Below are 21,816 nucleotides of genomic sequence, written 5' to 3'. Positions count from 1 at the left end.
CAAGGACATGGCTTAGTCATCTGTGTACATGACATATGCTAACAGCTCAATATATGTTGTTGACTTAAAATGTGATTGTATGTTTACATGAATATTTTATACGTGTTGTTTTTTGATTGGCCATTTAACTTAATGATCTTTTATTTAGGTAAACTTAAGTATATGCTATGTGTGTATGGAATTTAATAATGAATAAGACAATTTTTGCCTTTGAAATTAATAGTGTTGTTTTTTCACTTTAGTTGTATAGAGTTTCAGTTCAGTTCAGTTGCTCAGTTGTGTCTGACTCTTTGCGACCCCATGGACTGCAGCACGCCTGGCTTATATCGTGTACCTATTGATTTTCTTTTAACTCATTTAATATGGACAACAACTCTATAAAGTATGAAAATTAACTTTCTAGGTCATTTAATTATATCAAACCTAACAAACAATTATCCTCATCTTTAAAATAAAACTCTCAGAGGTAAATAACTTGCCTAAGGTCATAAACTAAGTGACAGAACCAGGATCTTTTGACTTCTATTTTAGTGTTCTTTATATTATACCATAGCTCTTTCTAGGACTTACTGTTGAAAGGAATGGAGCTTTTAACAATATGTTTGTTACATTTTTAAACGTGTAGTCTTTGGACAGCTACCACTGTTTAAATGTAAGAAATGAAGTTCTGTATGTGGAAGCTAAAAAAAGTAAAACCACAAGTAAACCCCACTTTCCCCAAACTCATAGGTACAGGGAAGAGTTAGGTGCAGGGTATGGGTGGACAAAATGAGTGAAGGGAGTCAAAAGGTACAAACTCACAGTTTTCAAATTCTTTAAGTACTAGAGATGTAGCTTATAGCATGTTAACAAATGTATACTTGAAAGTTGCAAAGCGAGTACATCATAAGAGTTCTTTTCGTAAGAGAAAAACATTTGAAGCTACTCATGGTCATGGATGTTAACCAGACTTGTTGTGATGATCATTTTGTAATATATGCATGTATTGCATCATTATTTTATACACTGGAAACCAATATAATATTGTATGTCAATTGTGTCTCACTTTAAAAAAATAATTGAAGTTCTCATCTTCTTAAAATAATTCTGTTTGCAATTCTTATTTATATTTGGACACTTAATAAGCTAGATCACCTAATGATAGATGTTCTTAACTAAGGAGATGAGAGAAAGTTTCCTGAAAAAAAAAATAAAGTTAATGATAATAATGAAGATAGATCACAGATACTTATGTTGTTAACTGTCTTAGGATAGACAGATCTTTTTGCTTTCTTTCACAAAATTCCTTAAAGACAGAGGTTTCAAAATTGAAGAAGTAAAGAGGGACAGAAAGAAGGAAAAGGAGGGAAAGCAGAAGGAATATCCGGACTAATCCTTTATTGTGTGTCAAATTATATTTGTTTTTCAGTATTTTTAGAATTTCTGTTTGAACTCTGCATTTTTACTTTCATTTTACTTTCCATCCTCCCAGCCAAAGTCTCTTGTTTTTCAAAGAGGAGGAGTAGTCTTCTAGTTGAAAGCTTGAAGTCATGACTTGATTCCGTTGTTTAAATATATGTATTTCTCCACAATTCTTAATGACTTCTCCGCTGCTGCCCCTTAAAGGAGCCCATACCATTCACTCTGCCTTCTGTTTCTCTTGGGGGAGAGCCCCTCTGTTCTCCTCTCCTGCCTTCTGTGGACCAAAAGAAGTAATTACTTTCAGAACCTTCCTTAATTTGTAGCTTTTATTCTTGTGGTCATAAGTGCTGTGGAGAGAAATAAAGTAAATTAAGAGGAAAGGAAGTGGTGGAAAGTTGAGGAAGGCCTTTCAGCAGAGGTGATGAATAACTGGCCAGTGAAAATTTATGTGAAAAACAATCAGGTAAAAGGAGCAATCACTGTTGTGTACATCCTAAATCAAGAGCATATGTATTGAAACTACACACACATGCACACACACACACACACACCCTAATGGTAGTATAAACAAAGGTGGAGAAAATAAAATCATATCATGCATAGTCTTATAAACCATGGTTAAGATTTTCAGAAAGTCAGAATTTAAAAGTTTGCTTATTTAAAAAAGTGTTTGGGTTTTTTATATTACATTTAGCAAATATATCCTGTAATTGTTGTGAAAATTTTTAATAAAAAGCACCACTGTCAGATTTTTCCACTTGTACGGAGGATAAAATGGCTGTGTTAATAAAATTATTAACATTATGTAGTATTTCTTTTTAAAAATTTTATTTATTTATTTATGGCTGTTCTGGGCACTTCGATGCTGCATGGGCTTTTGTCTAGTTGTGGTGAGCAGGGGATACTCTCCAGTTGCGGTTTGTGAGCGTCTCATTTCACTGGCTTTTCTTGCGTGGAGTGTGGGCTCTGGGGCGAGTAGCCCTCAGTAGTGCAGCACATGGGCTCAGTAGCTGCGGCTCCTGGGCTCTAGGGCGCAGGCTCAGTAGTTGTGGCGGGCTTAGTTGCTCTGCAGCATGTGGGATCTTCCTTGATCAGGAACCAAACCCATGTCTCCTGCACTGATAAGTGGATTCTTTACCACTGAGCCACCAGGGAAGCCCTGTAGTGTTTCTTATATGGTTGCAAATATACATGAATGCGGTCTAACTGAAATAACATTTTTAAAGAAAGTTTTGAAATTTGTTTGACAGAGAGAAGCCCATCTGGAAGTGCCTTTGGAAGTCAAGAAAATCTGAGGTGGAGAAAGGATATGACTCACTGGCGTCAAAACACCGAGAAGCTTGACAAGTAATAAACCTATTTTATCTTTTTGATGGGCTTGTTGAATTTCAAGTGCAAGAGGAAAACGATTACTTTCAGTGTTATTTTATATAATTAGGCATTCAAATTTTAGAAGTCAGAACAGTTATATTTAATTTTTCCATTTTGGATTAAAAACAATTTTGGGGAAGAATTTTTCATATGGTATAGTAAAGCTAAAGGTTACGTATTTCAATGTCACCTTATTTTCCCTAACAATCCCCCCTGGAAAATGGGTTGAGCAACTGTTTTTGAAATGTCACTATTTTAGGTGTCACACTGAAACTAAATATTTCAAGGATTATAAAAAATTAGAAAATCTTTGCTCTCTTAGAGCTTAAAATACAGTTAAAGACAAAACACTACAAGTCTTCTGTTTCCAGTATAGAGACAAACTAGGTACACTAACTGGCCGCTCTATTGCCAAAAACAACCTAAAATGCACTTTCGTGAGTCCAGGATTCTAAAGGACTGCATCTTCATAAGGGGAACTGGAAATAAACCCTTCTCACTGCTCAGGTAACCACAGGTAAAATTGCTTGGCTTGAAAATTGCTTGGCATTGTGTCAGGGGGCTGCAATCTTTTCCTGATAATTTCTAATTTCAAATTGGCCCTCAGGTAACTTGATAGGCCCCTAAAACTTTGAGAATATAGTGACCAACTCATTTGGGTTTGCCTAGTACTCTTAATTTTAGCAGTGAATGTCCCAGGGACCCCCACCCCAGTCCTGTCCTAAATTGGTCACCCTGAGAACCATCTTCCATCCAAACTTTAGAGGATTCTCACAGAGAAGCTTTCAGAAATATTAGCTCTCCTACATGCTCAGTAGCTCAGTCATGTCTGACTCTTTACAACCCTGTGGACTGCATCCTGTGAGGCTCCTCTGTCTATGGGATTTCCTAGGCAAGTAGGAATTCCCTAGGCAAGAATACAAGGTTGCTGTTTCCTTCTCCAGGGGATCTTCCTGACCCAGGGATCGAACTCACATTTCCTGCTTGGCAGGCAGATTCTTTACCAGGGAAACCAGCTGTCCCACAGTAAAATCATAAAACACAGGAAGCAAGGCCCTATGGGAGCCAGCAGAGACAGAAGCAGCAGGATCAGTACCACATAGATAAGTTGAGGATTGTCAGAAACTGTCTTAGTCTCTTCAGGCTGCTATGACAAAATAACACGCACTGGGTCACTTTTAAATAACAGAAATTTATTTCTTACAGTTCTGAAGGCTGGGGAGTTCAAGATCATTACACCAACAGATTCAGTATCTGGTGAAGGCCCTTGTCTGGGTTTATAGGCTTCTTGCTGTTTTCCCTTATGGTTTAAGGACAAGGAAGTTCCTAGGGGCTTCTTTTATAGAGGCATTAATCTCATTCATGAGGGCTCTGCCTTGATTTTCCAATCACCTTCCAAAAGCTGCACCTCCTAACACCATTACCTTAGGCATTAGATTTTCATTGTATGAATTTGGCAGGAAAGACACATACTTGGACCAGAGCAGATGCTGTATATAACTGTGTTAAAAATTTTTAAAGTTTGAATGTCTGCTTTTCTGTCTTTTTGTCCAAGTCCATTTCTTTAATTATTTTTCCATATGTATTGTGTTTTTTAAAAATCACAAAGCACTGAAATACTATGTTGTTAGTATATTGCTTTACTTCTGCACTTGTGTTATGTGTTCTCTCTGCTTATCTTACTTTGTTTTAAGGAAGCCATTTCCTTTTTCTTGTTGGTATTTTCCTGATTCTTTTGGTTTAAACATCTTGTTTTTCATGTGTCTTCACAAAATCTCACTGGAATTTTAAGTTTGAACATTATATTTCTTTTCCAATTTAATTCTAATGTTGTATTTTCTCCTTAAATTTATAAAATGTAAATTCATAAACTGTTCTCTTTAGTGGTAGTAATAAAGATTCAGACTTTAATTAATAGCTAACTTTGAAAAGTTAGTATTTAATGTGTCCTTGTATTTTTGCTTTGATTTATATATATATATTTTTGGTCTATTTGGATGTAGTTTCCATATATGCATTGTGATTGAAATGTCAACTTTACTCATAAATCGTATATAGTCATTAAATTTTAATTAAATAATACTTTTGTAAATATTAGTATTCAAGTAAACCAGTTTATTACATCAAGTTTTATTTCTAATGAGTAATTCCATCCAGAATCTCACTGAAGAGTTACTCATTTTCCGTATTAAAACTTTTGTATCAGAAATTTGGGAAAATTAGACAAAACTTTATTTTTAAGAAAGTTCTGTTATCCTAAATAAATATGTTGAAAATCCTTGCAATGGTAACATGAGTACTAAACATTTCGGGTACTGCCTTACATGGAAGCAGCCCTAAATACAAGCCTATATAGCACCACCTAGTGTCTGTGCCGTGTAGAACACAACAATGTTTTCCTGTGTTTGCTGTAACTCGCTCTGAAAGCTAAGTGTTTATGCCTTTAGTGGCACTGTAGTACTGTAACGGGGTGAGAAAGTCTGTATTGGCATGTTTGACAAATGTAGATTAAAACAAAACATTTTTAAACATGCAGAATATTTTTCCTTAGTCACTTAATAACTTTGCACTCTGGCAACTATTGGAAAAACTCTCCCCCTGAAAAAGAAAAATGATTCCAAGGTTTTTTTTAATTTCTGTGCATCTTTAAGTATTTTGTGAATTTCAGATCTATTGGATTTTCTAAAAGATAAAATATAATTTTTTCTAATCTTTTGTTTTAGGTCAAGAGCAGAGATTGAACACGAAGCACTGATTGATGGCAATCTGGCTACTGAAGCAAATCTAATCATTTTGGATACATTAGAGATTGTTGTTCAGGTAAAAACACTAATTAGAGGAATTTAAACTAGTATAGATTTGGTAAGTTAGGGTTGGGGAAAAGTATTTATTGAACCATATAATTATATTTGCATATCAGTAGATCCTAAAAGTTATGTTCTTGCTCTTCTTTTTTTCTCATTTAAATTCTAGATTCCCCTTTTCTTATCAAAATCCCTTGCAGCTTCTTTTCCTTAAGGAGCTTGTAGATCTTACCTTATCTTTTTCCTATTAAAATTTTTATGTGTTAATTTTTACATGTTCTGTCTCTAACCAGATCACAGTTAACATCTCTGCTTTACAATTGCAGACAGTCTCTGTAACAGAATCCAAAGAGAGCATCCTTGGTGGGGTGCTAAAAGTGCTTCTGCACAGCATGGCCTGTAACCAAAGTGCAGTGTATCTGCAGCACTGTTTTGCCACCCAGAGAGCCCTGGTTTCCAAGGTGGGTTATTTTTGTGCCTGCTGTCTTGTCAGACCTTTCTTTACTAACATTGTCTACGATCACTTGATGCATTCATTGATTCTATCTTAAATATATTTATAGATAAAATTTTAGTAATAACCTAAGACTTGATTCTTCTTCGCCTTTCCTCTACTGTTTATTTCTTTTCTTATTTGGACTACCTTTAACCTGTTTTCTGGATTGAAAAAAAAAACAAAGAGTGGTTCTGATGTGGAGAAGGGCCTGAAATTAATAGCCTGTTTTAAATATTGGGCTTTTTGTGTGTTCATCTTATCTATTTCTTATTGATGTGAATTATCAAGAATTAGTGTGTCAGTTGTTCAGTCCATTGAAATTAGCTTATCCTAGGTAAATGGAAAGAAAAGTACTTGTTTTGTTTGTTTAACTACTTCAAATATTTATTTCCTATGTTTGTTTTCCTCTGAAAATCTACATTCTTAATCTTGAAGGTATCTATTTCATCTTAGTCATCTTATAAGATGAAACTTAGCCAGTGAAGATAACATATACCATTTTGTAATAGTAAGAACATTTCACGCTGTGCAGCAAAAAACTAACTTAATATTGTAAAGCAACTATATTTCAATAAAAATTAATAAAAAATTTTATCATTGACTTATTGTGTGTTACTATAGTACGTGTTTTATTCACATTATCTAATCTAAGGTAGTCTTACAGTCCCACATAGGTAGTATTATTAGGCCCATTTTATGGAAGAGAAAACCTGTCCAAGGTCACAGTACTAACATAGTCCATATTCGAACCCAGTCTGTCTAGTTCTCTGGTCCATTTTATTAACCAGCAGCAAATATTCTCTCTTAAACATGCTTTCAGTTCCTGGGCTAAACTAACAAATCTCTTCATCAGGTTATATTAACATATATGTGAAGCTCCTGCTACATAAATTCAGTGGTGGTATTGTTTCTTTACAGTTCCCTGAGCTCTTGTTTGAAGAAGAAACAGAGCAGTGTGCTGACCTCTGCCTCCGGCTTCTACGGCACTGTAGCAGCAGCATCAGTACCATACGGTCACATGCTAGTGCCTCCCTTTACCTGCTTATGAGACAGAACTTTGAGATTGGGAATGTAAGTGTTTCATTGTAGGATTGTATCTTTGGATTCATAATGAACTATAACTTCTGTAGGTATCTATTAAGTGGGTTTAGGGAGATGATAGCATTTTGAGTCTAATCTTAAGACTATTTCTTTTTCTCATTCTGGGGATAACATAAAAATCCAAATCTCCAGTTTTATTTTGTATACTAAGAATAACGTATAATAGTACAGATTTAAACTACAAGTGTATGTTGAGCGACTATAAATTGTAATTATTATCATTAAGTGAAGTGAAAGTACTAAGAAAAATTAAGTTTAAACATCTTTGCTCAGTATTTCATGATTATATGCCAGTCTTAGAAGAATTCCATGTCTTCATTCATGGTTTTTTATTTGATTATAGATTTATGTGTTGTATTTTTCCTAGCTTTTTGAGTCTAATGTTTAGTTCCTTTATTCTTACTCATGTAATTATTTAAGGTCTAGAATATTGCATTGTGCTCTTTTGATGTCTCATTGGTTCTAATACCTAGTATTTTTAGTATTCTTGGTTTCTATTCAATACATATTTTGTAATTTTAGTTTGTATTTTCATTTTAACCTGAAGTTTTAAAGTTTTGATGATGATGATGTTTAGTTGCTCAGTAATGTCCTACTCTTTGCGACCCCATGGACCAGGCTTCCCTGTCCTTCACCATCTCCCGGAGCTTGCTCAAACTGATGTTCATTGAGTCGATGATGCCATCAAACCACCTCTTCCTCTGTCATCCCGTTCTCCTCCTGCCTTCAATTTCTCCCACCATCAGGGTCTTCTCTAATGAGTCAGCTCTTCGCATCAGGTGGCCAGAGTATTGGAGCTTCAGCTTCAGCATCAGTCCTTCCAATGAATATTCAGGATTGATTTCCTTTGAGATTTACTGGTTTGATTTCCTTACAGAGTTTAAAAGTTTTGATGATAATTTTTGGTTTTTGTTTGTTTTCTGGCTATCCTGTGGCTTGCAGGATCTTAGTTCCCAACCAAGCTTGAACCCAGGCCCTCAGTAGTGAAAGCGTGGAGTCCTAACCATTGGACTGCCAGGGAATTCCCAGTAATTTTTAGTTTTACTGCAGAGTGATCATAGTACAATTAATATGTCTCCATTTTGGTACTGTGGATGTGTGTGTTTGTGTATTCAAACATAAAATGTTTTTATAAATGTTTTACACAAGCATTTAAAAAGAAGGGGTACTTTATTTTCGTCTCTTTGGTTGACTAAAGGAGATGATTTAAAGCCTACATATTGTCTATTTCTCCTTTTGGTCTTATTTGGTAAAGTGATATTCGTAACTGTTTGGTATATTGATAACTACTATTCGTAACAATTGTATCTTACTATGAATTATTCCCTTTAGAATTGAAAAAGACTCTGAGATGGCTTAATTTAAAATTTTTATATTTTTGACCTGACTTCTGCCTTGTGTAGTATTGACCTCTACTTTCCTTCTAATTTGAATGTGGCTCAGGTTATCTTTGCCTGTCCTTTCTTTTTCACTTTTTTGAATCACTTTATTTTAAATGTGTGTCTCATCTACAACATAGAGTTGGGTTTTGCTTTGTAATTCAGTTTCTAAGTTGAATTAAACCTTTCATACTTGTTATTATATCAGCTATATCCTGCATTTGTGTTGTATTATTCTGTTATGCTTCCCCACTCCTCTCCTTAAAAAATTTGTTGGTTATTTTCATCTTGTACATAGTAAGTTCGCCTTAAAGTTTATACTGCTTTAGTGGTTACCTTTATAATTATGTAGTACCTTCAGTCCTCTATTTCTTTAATCATACATTCTTAGTGGAGGCAGTATTGTCACCAGCCTAGTGGGTATTGGTTCTTATCTACCACAGTGGCTTCCCTTGAGTCCTTATATTTCTGTTTTTTTTTCCTTCCTAAAGTTAATGGCTTCATAAATTTTTTATAATTCAAAGTAAAATATTTTAATTAGAATTTTCATCTGTTTCATGACCACATTTTCCTATTAAGTATTCTTTATCTGGTATTTCACTGATCTTCTTTACCTTTTTGTTACTCAGCATAGAATGAAGCAGTTTATATTGGCCTAGGTATTTGTAGGACAGTCTATTTCTGTCCAGCCCTATGAGATTTTTTGGTTGTTTTTTCCTCAAGACAGATAGTTTTATCACTTCAAAGTGAGTTTCTTATTTAAATTTAAAAGAAGTGTTTTTCCCATTATTTCTTATATCTGCACCCTAGGATTCCTCACTATTTGCTATCCCCTCCTTACCTTCCATTGAAGCTGCTTCCTATTTAGCTTGTCTTGGCAGCCATTATGCATTTTTATACTGTGTAGATTATATCAGTCTCCTCATTTTGCTGAAATAGAGTTTATGAACTTTTTTTTCTATTTGTCTTTTATTTTTATATGAAATGCAGAAGAATAGGAACTTGCTATCTCACACTGTCCTATTTTTACTGGAAGCCAAGTCTTCTCTCCTAATTCAGAACAAAGAATCTAGTTACTTTATAGATCTTATTTAGTTTTGGAAATGAGTCCCTAAAATTTGACTACACTTGGAGTTTTCCTCCGTTATTTTAGGAAAGCTTTATGTTAATACAGGAGGATTAAAAATGGATAATTTATCATGTTAATGTCATGTGCTGCTGCTGCTGCTAAGTCACTTCAGTCGTGTCCGATTCTGTGTGACCCCGTAGACGGCAGCCCACCAGGCTCCCCCGTCCCTGGGATTCTCCAGGCAAGAACACTGGAGTGGGTTGCCATTTCCTTCTCCAATGCATGAAAGTGAAAAGTGAAAGTGAAAGTTGCTCAGTCGTATCCATTCCTAGCGACCACATGGACTGTAGTCCACCAGGCTCCTCCATCCATGGGATTTTCCAGGCAAGAGTACTGGAGTGGGGTGCCATTGCCTTCTCCGGTCAATGTCATGTAGTACCTCTAAAAAGGAATAGGTGATTTATACCTGACACGATTTTATACAGATTGTATATTCAAGAGATGTATTGAATTGTGTTCTAGGTACTGTGGTAGGCATCAGGCAAACATAGATAAAAGGAAACTTATTTTAAAATAGCTTGGCATCTACTAGGGTAGGAGATGAACAGGTAATGTTCAGCTAGTAATAGTAAGAACCTACTTTAGATGGTTTTGTGAGGATTATATAACTTAATATTAGGTAACACACTTATTATATCAGTAACTGGCTCTGAGCAAATGTTTAGTATGTATTTACTGTTCATACACTGAGAGGTAAGCACAGGGGACTATATAAGCACAGAGAAAAAGAGCTCTCAAGGAGGGTTTCAGAAAGAGGAGATGCTTGAACTAAGGATGAAGAATTGCCCATGCAGATAGAGAAGTAGTGGATAGACTTTTTAGGTAACAAAAATGGCACGTATGTAATTTGAAAGGCATTGAGACGAGAGAAGGAAACAGGCAAACAGAGAAGGAAACTTTTTTAGCGCTTCTTAATTATTATGGCTCAAAGAGAGAGTAATAAAAGATAAAATTGTAATTGAAATGTTTAGACTAAGCTGTCATAGGACAGATACCTGTTTATCACTGTACTCAGTTCCAACCATGTAGTTTGGCAGGTTTATTTGGTCAAATACATGAATTTTATCTGCTGTGATAAAATAAAAGCTGTGAGCAGCCATTAAAGTATTTTAAGAAGAAGGCTGAAATGTACATTCAGATTTACATTTTACAAAAATTTCCCTGATGCTACTTAGGGGGTAAGGAAAAAGAAAGATTGCTTAGGAAGTTGTTGGAGTAATCCAGGTAAGAAATGATAAGGGCATAAAGTAAAGCAATGGCATTGAGAATGGAGAAAGAACAGATTGACACAGATTAGATGATGTAGATTGAGTTTATAGTATGAGTAATGAATGGGCAGAATGGCTATGGAATGACTCCTGGTTTGGGGCCTGTGTGACTGACTGCAATAGTAGCACCATTTATTTAATCAATAGGACAGACTTCATTTTCTTGGGCTCCAAATCACTGTGGGTGGTGAGTGCAGCCTCAAAATTAAAAGATACTTGCTCCTTGGAAGAAAAGTAATGTCAAACCTAGACAGCCTATTAAAAAGCAGAGCCATTTCTTTGCCTGGAAAGGTCCATATAGTCAAAGCTATGGTTTTTCCAGTAGTCATGTACAGATGTGAGAGGTGGACAATAAAGAAGGCTGAATGCTGAGGAATTGATGTCTTCGAGCTGTGGTGCTGGAGAAATTGAACCTGAAGCTCCAATAGTTTGGCCACCTGATGGGAAGAGCCAACTCATTGAAAGAGACCCTGATTCTGGGAAAGATTTTAGGCAGGGGGAGAAAGGGATGACAGAGGATGAGATGGTTGGAGGGCATCACTCCCTAACTCAATTGACATGAGTTTGAGCAAGCTCCAGGAGATAATGAAGGACAGGAAAGCCTGTCATGCTGCAGTTCTTGGGGTTGCAAAGAGGTGGACACCACTTAGGGACTGAACAACAACAAAGGTTGTCACTGATAACCTCTTAAAAGTGGTTTCATACTGGGGAATAGTGAAATGGAAATGAATTTACACTAAAAAAGGAAGAATGTAAACTCTTACAGTCATCATTCCAAAGAATATACCTTTACGTTACTTTGTACAGGATATGACTTAAGTTATACTTTTATCATAACAGTGGACATAATTAAATCAGGTAGAGTGTAGTGACCACATCTGACACTTAAGAATTTTGTGATGTTGGTCAAGTTCTTTAACGTCATCTGTAAAAATGGTGTTATTGTTAATAACATATACCTCATAGAAGGTCGGAGAAGGCGATGGCACCCCACTCCAGTACTCTTGCCTGGAAAATCCAATGGATGGAGGAGCCTGGTGGGCTGCAGTCCATGGGGTCGCTGAGAGTCGGACACGACTGAGCGACTTCACTTTCACTTTTCACTTTCATGCATTGGAGAAGGAAATGGCAACCCACTCCAGTGTTCTTGCCTAGAGAATCCCAGGGACGGGGGAGCCTGGTGGGCTGCCATCTACAGGGTTGCACAGAGTCGGACACAACTGAAGCGACTTAGCAGTAGCAGCAGCAGCAACATAGAAGGTCAATGTAAAGTCTAGGCACAACTTCTAATTCAAGTCTAACCCACAATTTTTTTTTCAACCTTGTTTTGTAGGCTGTTATCACAGGAAGATTCTAAGCTTAATGTCCATTTAAAAACAGGATTTCAGTATTACACATTTCATTCAGTTCAGTTCAGTTCAGTTGCTCAGTCATGTCCAACTCTTTGTGACCCCATGAATCACAGCATGCCAGGCCTCCCTGTCCATCACCAACTCCCGGAGTTCACTCAGACTCACATCCATCGAGTCAGTGATGCTATCCCGCCATCTCATCCTCTGTCATCCCCTTCTCCTCCTGCCCCCAATCCCTTCCAGCATCAGAGTCTTTTCCAGTGAGTCAACTCTTGGCATGAGGTGGTCAAAGTACTGGAGTTTCAGCTTTAGCATCATTCCTTCCAAAGAAATCCCAGGGCTGATCTCCTTCAGAATGGACTGGTTGGATGTCCCCGCAGTCCAAGGGACTCTCAAGAGTCTTCTCCAACACCACAGTTCAAAAGCATCAGTTCTTCAGTGCTCAGCCTTCTTCACAGTCCAACTCTCACATCCATACATGACCACAGAAAAAACCATAGCCTTGACTAGATGGACCTTTGTTGGCAAAGTAATGTCTCTGCTTTTCAATATGCTATCTAGGTTGGTCATAACTTTCCTTCCAAGGAGTAAGTGTCTTTTAATTTCATGGCTGCAATCACCATCTGCAGTGATTTTGGAGCCCCCAAAAATAAAGTCTGACACTGTTTCCACTGTTTCCCCATCTATTTCCCATGAAGTGATGGGACCAGATGCCATGATCTTCGTTTTGTGAATGTTGAGCTTTAAGCCAACTTTCTCACTCTCCACTTTCACTTTCATCAAGAGGCTCTTTAGTTCTTCTTCACTTTCTGCCATAAGGGTGGTGTCATCTGCATATCTGAGGTTATTGAATTTCTCCTGGCAATCTTGATTCCAGCTTGGGTTTCTTCTAGTCCAGCATTTCTCATGATGTACTCTGCATATAAGTTAAATAAGCAGGGTGACAATATACAGCCTTGACGTATTCCTTTTCCTATTTGGAACCAGTCTGTTGTTTCATGTCCAGTTCTAACTGTTGCTTCCTGACCTGCATACAAATTTCTCAAGAGGCAGGTCATTTCATTACTTTTTCAAAAATATTTTTCCTAGAATGATGTTTTATACTAACTTTTTCTTTATAGGAAGTTAAAAAAAATAGACATTTCCCCTTTAAGCTTTCCTTTATTAAATATTTGCCTGGCAATTTCTCTGTTACAGAATTTCGCCAGGGTTAAAATGCAGGTAACCATGTCACTGTCTTCCTTGGTGGGCACATCTCAGAATTTTAATGAAGAATTCTTAAGACGTTCTTTAAAGACTATACTGACATATGCTGAAGAAGATTTGGAATTGAGGGAAACAACATTTCCTGATCAGGTCAGAAATGCTACTTTTTACAGCATGAACTGAAATAGGAATTGTAAATAGGCATTTCCCAAATTGTTAAATCAAACTTTAGTTTTTCCTGGCAGAACCTATATTTTTCTTTAGATCCATATGTGTCATAGATAGGACTGAATCTCTGTTTTAATAAGCCACCCTTCCTTCTCATAATGGTTAATATTTTTGGTGTTTAATTCTGTGAATTTGTACCAGAAAGAACACTAGACTTAGTCAGTATGGATAAACAAAAAACTTTATGATGAAAGTGTTCCCACTGATTTGTGAAACAGTAGTTTGCCTCAAAAACTAAGTTTATAGAAACTACCTTTTGAGAAAATCTGAAAATCAGAAAGAATTTTGTTTTGTATTCTTTATATCCGTATATGTTTTTTATTTCTACTAGTAGTTCTACTTGTTTCTGGGTGAGAGAAGTGAAAAAATAGTTTGCTGATGAATTTGTGTAAAATTTACTCCTTGCCCATCTTACTTCAGCATACCCACACTCTAAAAAACTTCATCAAAATTGTTTGTTTTGAAAGCTTTAGATTTCAAATCTGAAATATCTTTCAAACTAATTTAATGGTTGTGAATAAATGACAGCTGAAGAATGTTTTTCATGTAATTCTCTGCTACAGGTTCAAGATTTGGTTTTTAATCTCCATATGATCCTTTCTGATACTGTTAAAATGAAGGAACACCAGGAGGATCCTGAAATGTTAATTGATCTAATGTACAGGTAGCATTTGTTTAATTCACTTATACCTTGTATTGTTTTTAGCTGCTTAGCTGTGTCCACCTCTTTTTTGACCCCATGGACTGTAGCCCAGCAGGCTCCTCTGTCCATGGGATTTTCCAGGCAAGAATACTGGAGTGGGCTGCCATTTCCCTTTCCAAGTTAAATTCCTGACCCAGGGATCAAACCCACATCTCCTGCAATAGCAGATGGACTTTTTACCACTGAGCCACCTGGGAAGCCCTATGTCTTGTATAATGGGGCTTAAGTTAATATGATACACAGAAAACATGAGTTTACAAGAATACAAAAATTATTTGTCATTTTCTAACGGTAATTAAAACCCCTCCAGTATATTCTTGCCTGGGGAATCCCATGGACAGAGGAGCCTGGCAGGCTATGGTCCGTGGGATGCAAAGAGTCAGACATGACTGAAGCGACTTAGCAAGGCATGGTAATGGTAATTAAAAATCAAAATGTGCTTTATCAGATCCCCTATGACACTTCTTTTAAGAATTATGAATAATTGTTCAGTGTATTTGTTGATTATCAAAAACAAGATTTTTAAAATAATGACATAGTTAAGACCTTGGCATCCTGGGCCCTAGAGTTCCTACGAAGGCTGAAGACCCACGTTTTAAATGTAAAAATTAGTTCTTTAAGAAGAAAACATAGTGTATTAATACTTTATTACAACATTAATTTTACTAATGTTAGACATGGTTTTTGCCTATCAGATCAGATCAGATCAGATCAGTCACTCAGTCATGTCTGACTCTTTGCGACCCCATGAATCGCAGCACGCCAGGCCTCCCTGTCCATCACCAACTCCCGGAGTTCACTCAAACTCACGTCCATCAAGTCAGTGATGCCATCCAGCCATCTCATCCTCTGTCGTCCCCTTCTCCTCCTGCCCCCAATCCCTCCCAGCATCAGAGTCTTTTCCAATGAGTCAACTCTTGGCATGAGGTGGCCAAAGTACTGGAGTTTCAGCTTTAGCATCATTCCTTCCAAAGAAATCCCAGGGCTGATCTCCTTCAGAATGGACTGGTTGGATCTCCTTGCAGTCCAAGGGACTCTCAAGAGTCTTCTCCAACACCACACTTCAAAAGCATCAATTCTTTGGCGCTCAGCCTTCTTCACAGTCCAACTCTCAATCCATACATGACCACAAGAAAAACCATAGCCTTGACTAGACGAACCTTTGTTGGCAAAGTAATGTCTCTGCTTTTGAATATGCTATCTAGGTTTCTTTCATAACTTTCCTTTTATTGGGTATTTTTAGAATTTTGTAATTCCTATTGTATCTTCAAAGATATAAGTAAAGCTTGACTTTTTCTTTGCCATTTGACCTTCATTTTTTACAGTTTTGGAGTTTCTTAAAGACAAGAATAAAATATTTCCCTTAAAATTAAGATGATACAAGGAAAGAATCTTTTATAAATTTTTTCCTTGAATATAAAACTTATTTAGAGCCCCATAATAAACATGTAAATTCCTAAATGTTCCATTACTGATTGTTTCCTTAAAGGGCAGATTTTCATATAAAATATCTTTTTTTTTAAGCTTCCCCTACCCCTGCCAAAAAAACCTGATACTCACCATTCCATGGGCCCACAATTATTTCTCTAAGCACACTCAAAAGCATGTTCATACCACCCAAAAACTTGTCTTGATAGGTTGTGTTCAGTAATAGAAGCCTACACACTAAACAAGCAATTAGAACTCCCTTCCAGATTAGGAAGGAAATGCTAATTGAGAATTTCTGTTGTAACTAGAATTGCCAAGGGCTACCAGACCTCTCCAGATCTGCGGCTGACCTGGTTGCAGAACATGGCTGGCAAACACTCGGAGCGCAGCAATCATGCTGAAGCTGCCCAGTGCCTCGTTCACTCAGCAGCGCTTGTCGCTGAATATCTGAGCATGTTGGAGGACCGGAAGTATCTTCCCGTGGGATGTGTAACATTTCAGGTAGGAATCTGCCTTAATCAAGGTATGTCCTTTTTTGGATTTAACTTTTCTCACTGCTGTTTATATTCATTTAGCTTATAATGAAAGCACAGACTGAAAGTGATGCTTCACAAGAAGAATTAATATTTCACTATCACTTTCATTAATATGTTTTTAAAGAGTATTTCTTGTTAATTCTCTTCCATGTTTTCTTACCTGTATATTATCAGTGCTGTGTAAAGTATATTTATTCTCTTTGCCTTCATAGCATGGGCCATAGCATGCTATGGACTTCATAGCATCTATGAAATACATTCAAAATATTGAAAATCAGGATAGTGGACACTCTTCATTGGCTTTTAATTAAAATACCAGGTAAACCAGCATTCTCCATAATTTATGCTTATATAAAATATGCTAAGATATGACTCAGAGATGATAGTTTATGCTCTAGTAGGGCTACATACCTCTGACCCACTGGCTGAATTCTTTGTCTACCAAGAGTCAATTATGCTTTTCTTTTCTTCAAAGCCTCTTAATTCCAGTTATGGGAAGTTATAAAAATTATTTAAATATTATGTTCTCTGATAAATCAACATACAAAAAGAAAGTGAGTTATTGTTTCCATGAAAATTATTAATAAGCTGAATATTTTGCAAAGAGATCAAGACAAATAGAAAAAGATTGAGGGAAAATCTCCAAGAAATCTAGGATAATTTGATAATCTCTTAAGTTCAAGTTTTTACTCTAAAGAAACCAAAATTGAAAATCTTAAATGGAGGTTACACTGTGGGTATTTAGTCAAAAGAGATTACATGGAACTCTGATCTTGAGACCCATGCACAAAGAAAAGGCCTTAGATCTACTTCAAGAAATTGACAAATGTGTGACTATCTAGGTTCAAATAAAATATTTAAGGTATGTATGTATCATTTCCTTTTCAGAAGTAATGACAGATCCCAATCTCGTTGGATAAGAGGGCTTTTTATTATACCTGAGTGTTTTCATTAATTTGATGTATGTTAGGCAACCCTTGGCAATGGCACCCAACTCTGGTACTCTTGCCTGGAAAATCCCATGGATGGAGGAGCCTGGTAGGCTGCAGTCCATGGAGTCACTGGGAGTGAGACACGACTGAGCGACTTCACTTTTCACTTTCATGCATTGGAGAAGGAAATGGCAACCCACTCCAGTGTTCTTGCCAGGAGACTCCCAGGGACGGGGGAGCCTGTTGGGCTGCCGTCTATGGGGTTGCACACAGTCGGACACGACTGAAGCGACTTAGAAGGCAACCCTTGGGAGAAGGCAATGGCAACCCACTCCAGTACCCTTGCCTGGAAAATCCCATGGACGGAGGAGCCTGGTAGGCTGCAGTCCATGTGGTCGCTGAGAGTCGGACACGACTGAGCCACTTCACTTTCACTTTTCACTTTCATGCATTGGAGAAGGAAATGGCCACCCACTCCAGTGTTCTTGCCTGGAGAATCCCAGGGACGGCGGGGCCTGGTGGGCTGCCATCTATGGGGTTGCACAGAGTCAGACATGACTAAAGCGACTTAGGAGCAGCCGCAGCAGCAGCAGGCAACCCTTGAGACCATTTTTGTATCTCAGTTTCCCTGATAGGGAGTTTTAACAACATGAATTAAATTAAAAATAAACACTGTTTAAGTCACTTTAGGTGTTCTATGTCATATTACAATTTTCCTTAGCCCATGATTTTTAAAAATTTTCTTACAACTTTTTATTAATGGAAAAGTTAGATAGCAGTGGTGTTACATTTTATTGTCATCTTCACAATACAAGAAGTTTTTGGAGATTTGTCTGTTAGCTTTGCATTGACTACCCCCCCTTTTTTTAATAAGCCGATAGCTGTATTTCATCTTCAGTTACTTCATATATATCATTCATGTTAATAAATTAATTCCATTTCACAAACCTAAACATTTTTTTCCTCCTAGAATATTTCCTCTAATGTTTTAGAAGAATCTGCAGTCTCAGATGACGTGGTATCTCCAGATGAAGAAGGTATCTGCTCTGGAAAGTACTTTACTGAGTCAGGACTTGTGGGATTACTGGAACAAGCAGCTGCTTCTTTCTCTATGGTAGATGACTCTTGTTCATTTCTTCCCACAATTATGTACTTCTTAGTTATTAGTGACATGTATATTTATGCTTTCTGCTTATGACTGTGCTTTTCATTTATGATAATTTTCTCTAAATATATTAAGAACTCTCTAGTAATGGATTTTCTTTTCACATTCATCATTGCTTATTCCTTTTTATTTTAATAGTCTGTCACTTCCTCCAGTGTTTTTCATCTGCTTGTTTGGGAACCAGCACTTAGTCTATAAGAGTTTTGTTTTTTTTTAAAGAAAACTTTTACCACCAAACATTTTCTAAAACCTTAAAAAAGCCTCTGGTGCTCAGGAAAGTTATGGCCTCTCACCGGTTTGTTGGCATAATGAGCTCTATTGGGTAGACATTGAAGTGGTATCAGGAACTTTATGAACTGCGTCCTAGATCCCTCGTCTGACTTCCCTACCATGCTAGAAGTCCAGTCCTTGTCCCTCCCCATCTGTATATGAAGAATTGAAGCAGTCATGTGGATCAGAGATGCGATATTTATTGGTGAAGGAAAAAAAATAGCTTGCTGAATCCTTGCTTACTTTCTTGAGCCATGTTGATAGCATCACCTCCTTTCTGTGAGTTTCCTGATGAGTGTTCAGTGTCCCAGCACCAAGGTTTGCAAGACAGTGAGGTCCATGTTAGGGTAAAAGGGAAGCCTGATGTAAAGTACTGTTTCCTGATGTAGTTAAGTAATAGTCATTACTTCCCCATACTGTTATTGGGAATCGGTTGTTGCTTCTCCTGGCCTTAACCCTACCCAGCAATATGTTGGTTATGGGTATTGATTTAGGAGACGTCTAGCCCCTTTCTCTGCCATCTTATTAGTTAAGCACTTAGTAGTTAAAGCACTTTAGGCACAAATTACTCAACCTAGCGGGGCCTTACTTTTCTTATCCATTAAATGCATCTAATAATAGTATGTACTTCAAGGACTGCTGTCAGGATTAAATGAATTAACCTATGTAAAGTGCTAATCACAGTGCCTGGCTCCAAGTAAGTTTTAGTACGTTTGCTGTTACCATCCTCTCATCATTATAGGCACTTAGAAGTAACTCATGTAAAAATGATTCTGAGACTCAAAGAACATTAGGTGTTTGTCCTCTTTAAAATTTCTTGTTTTTCAAGACCTTGATTGTCCTGATTCCATTCCCAGATCTCTATTCCTTGAGCTTCAGTTTAAGGGATCTGAACTAGTAGGGAAAAAAGTTTTTACTAGTAATGGAATATTCTCTGTATATGTGTGTAATTTTAATAATTCACAGCAGTGAATTTAGATTGGGTTACAGTGGCTTATGTTACAGAAGCCTTTATTTTGCAATAGCATTTAATTATGAATTTCATTCTTTTTCAGTTTATCTATTTAATATTAATTAAAATAATTACTGGGATATTTTAGTTAAACTGAATATATTTTACTATTGCAGCTACATGATTGCTTAAATATACTCCTGTGAGCTGACTAGAAAATACAAGAACCATATGTTTATTTTCTTGGGAAAATGCTGATTTGTGAAGCAATGGGAACTTAGTGACTCTTGGAAAATATCTCTTTTCCTTCACCACAGCCACCAATCCATTACAAGAAAAGGGGATAGCAGTATAAACATGTTTTGTCACTCACTCTGATTATAATCAGAGCAACACTTGGCCAACCACTAGTAAACCAAAACGCCTACTTGAATAAAATCTGGTGGCTCAGAATCTTCTTACGCTTTGTTAAAGATCAGTGATTTTTCCATAGGAGAGTTCCCTTAAGATTTTCTGTGCCAATTTAATATTTGGGGAAAGTTAATAATATTAGTGTCCTAGGAAGCAATAGGTTTATGTGATATTTGTGTATCTGTGACTTGTAGTAATTGGGTTTCTATGTCTCTGCTCTGAATTTGTTTCTGCAAAAGTTTATATGCACATATAAGGACACACACATACACACATTTATTTTAGTTAAGTAATTACTGAGTAGTAAAAGCAGAATGTCCAGTTCAAATTATATAAAAGTATAAGTATACATATATGTACATGTGTGTATTTTAAATACAAAAACACAGATACACACATATGTTTTCACGCAATAGAAGAGATAATATATTGTGCAAAATTATTTTATTAGGTCTTAATCAAATTAAAAATCAGTAGCATTTGTTTTTATGTCCTATTGGAAAATACTAGTATTGCCTTGGAAATATTGTGAGTTCATAAACTGCAATTCACTCTCTTGTCAATGTAAAAGAAAGCAATCTCTTATTATTTTTATAGGCTGGCATGTATGAAGCAGTTAATGAAGTTTACAAAGTACTTATTCCTATTCACGAAGCTAATCGGGATGCAAAGAAACTATCCACGATTCATGGTAAACTTCAGGAAGCCTTCAGCAAAATTGTTCATCAGGTAACAATTGTACTTTCTAACTTCAGTGTAAGTGGAAAAAACTGTCTACAAGCTTTAGTGTTCCTTTGTACTAATGTCAAACTAGATCCCATGAAATGACCATTTTAATCAAGTTACAAATGAACAGTGTCAAAATGATGGTTCATGGCCAAAGCAAGACTCATTAACAACAATTAATTTAACCTAAAGTAGATTATGATCATCATAACCTTCCCACATAGCTTCTCTTTTTTCTTCACTTTTTTGAATTATTACTAGTTGCTAATTTTTTTTTTAGTTGTGAGTTACTTTCTGTTTCACAGTGTGGGTAATAGTTATGAATTTGATTTTTTAAGTTGATTTCTGTTCATTTTTTGCCAAAATGTTGTTATATTTAACTTTTTATTAAATGATGTGAAAGCTTAATAAATTCCTAATATTTTTAATGATTTCAACTGAACTTTTAACTTTTTTCCAGATATTTTTATTCAGTCATCCTCTGACATATTTCTAATGTAAAAGTAATATTTAGTGAAAATAACAAATGGTTGTATTTATTTATTTATTTGATTATAATAGTATGATGTCAGTACTTATTTTTACTTCATGGGATCCACATATTATCTTTAAAATTAAAATAAGCTTGGTTTAAAATGAAGTAGACTACTAGCAGTTGATTTCCCTGAAGCTAAGTCGTTGGCTCCATTGAAATGCTCTGAAACGTTATGCTAAGGGTCCTCCTCCTCCACTCTTCTGCTTCCTTTCCTGTGCTACCTGTGCTGTTGTCTGCTATTGCCATCACCTAAGAATTGAAGTATAGTATTGTTTTTCCACTTTTGCGTGCAGTATTAGTCCCACTTTATTGTCTTACCAGCTTGACTTCCTCTTTCTTGCCATGGACTAAGCTGTTCTAGATGAATTGATATAATCTGAAAAACGTAGTCTTAAATAGGGCTGCTATCCTGTTAAGCCAGGA

General features: G+C 36.4%; 1 protein-coding gene across 8 annotated transcripts in view; it reads left to right on the top strand.

Annotated features, from left to right (window-relative positions):
• The window catches only part of DOCK7 (dedicator of cytokinesis 7), a 190,470-nt gene that overhangs the window by 142,984 nt on the left and 25,670 nt on the right, over positions 1 to 21,816 (top strand). For all 8 annotated transcript variants that reach the window (XR_015160165.1, XM_086390304.1, XM_086390303.1 and 5 more), the window contains 9 exons: positions 2,652 to 2,748; positions 5,496 to 5,592; positions 5,903 to 6,037; positions 6,991 to 7,143; positions 13,499 to 13,657; positions 14,299 to 14,399; positions 16,175 to 16,367; positions 18,305 to 18,448; positions 20,730 to 20,861. Coding sequence is in view for 7 of the 8 variants with exons in the window: in XM_086390304.1 (XP_086246430.1) it covers positions 2,652 to 2,748; positions 5,496 to 5,592; positions 5,903 to 6,037; positions 6,991 to 7,143; positions 13,499 to 13,657; positions 14,299 to 14,399; positions 16,175 to 16,367; positions 18,305 to 18,448; positions 20,730 to 20,861 (1,211 nt within the window). In the remaining variant the exon portion in view is untranslated. The remainder of the gene's footprint in view (positions 1 to 2,651; positions 2,749 to 5,495; positions 5,593 to 5,902; positions 6,038 to 6,990; positions 7,144 to 13,498; positions 13,658 to 14,298; positions 14,400 to 16,174; positions 16,368 to 18,304; positions 18,449 to 20,729; positions 20,862 to 21,816) is intronic.

The sequence above is a fragment of the Bos grunniens genome, chromosome 3 (genome assembly GCF_055505025.1).
Source record: "Bos grunniens cultivar Pamir isolate PY7600 chromosome 3, Bosgru_T2T1.0, whole genome shotgun sequence".
NCBI lineage: Eukaryota > Metazoa > Chordata > Mammalia > Artiodactyla > Bovidae > Bos > Bos grunniens.
The sequence above is the reverse complement of the archived record's forward strand: the minus strand, read 5'-3'. Positions and strand labels throughout refer to the sequence as shown.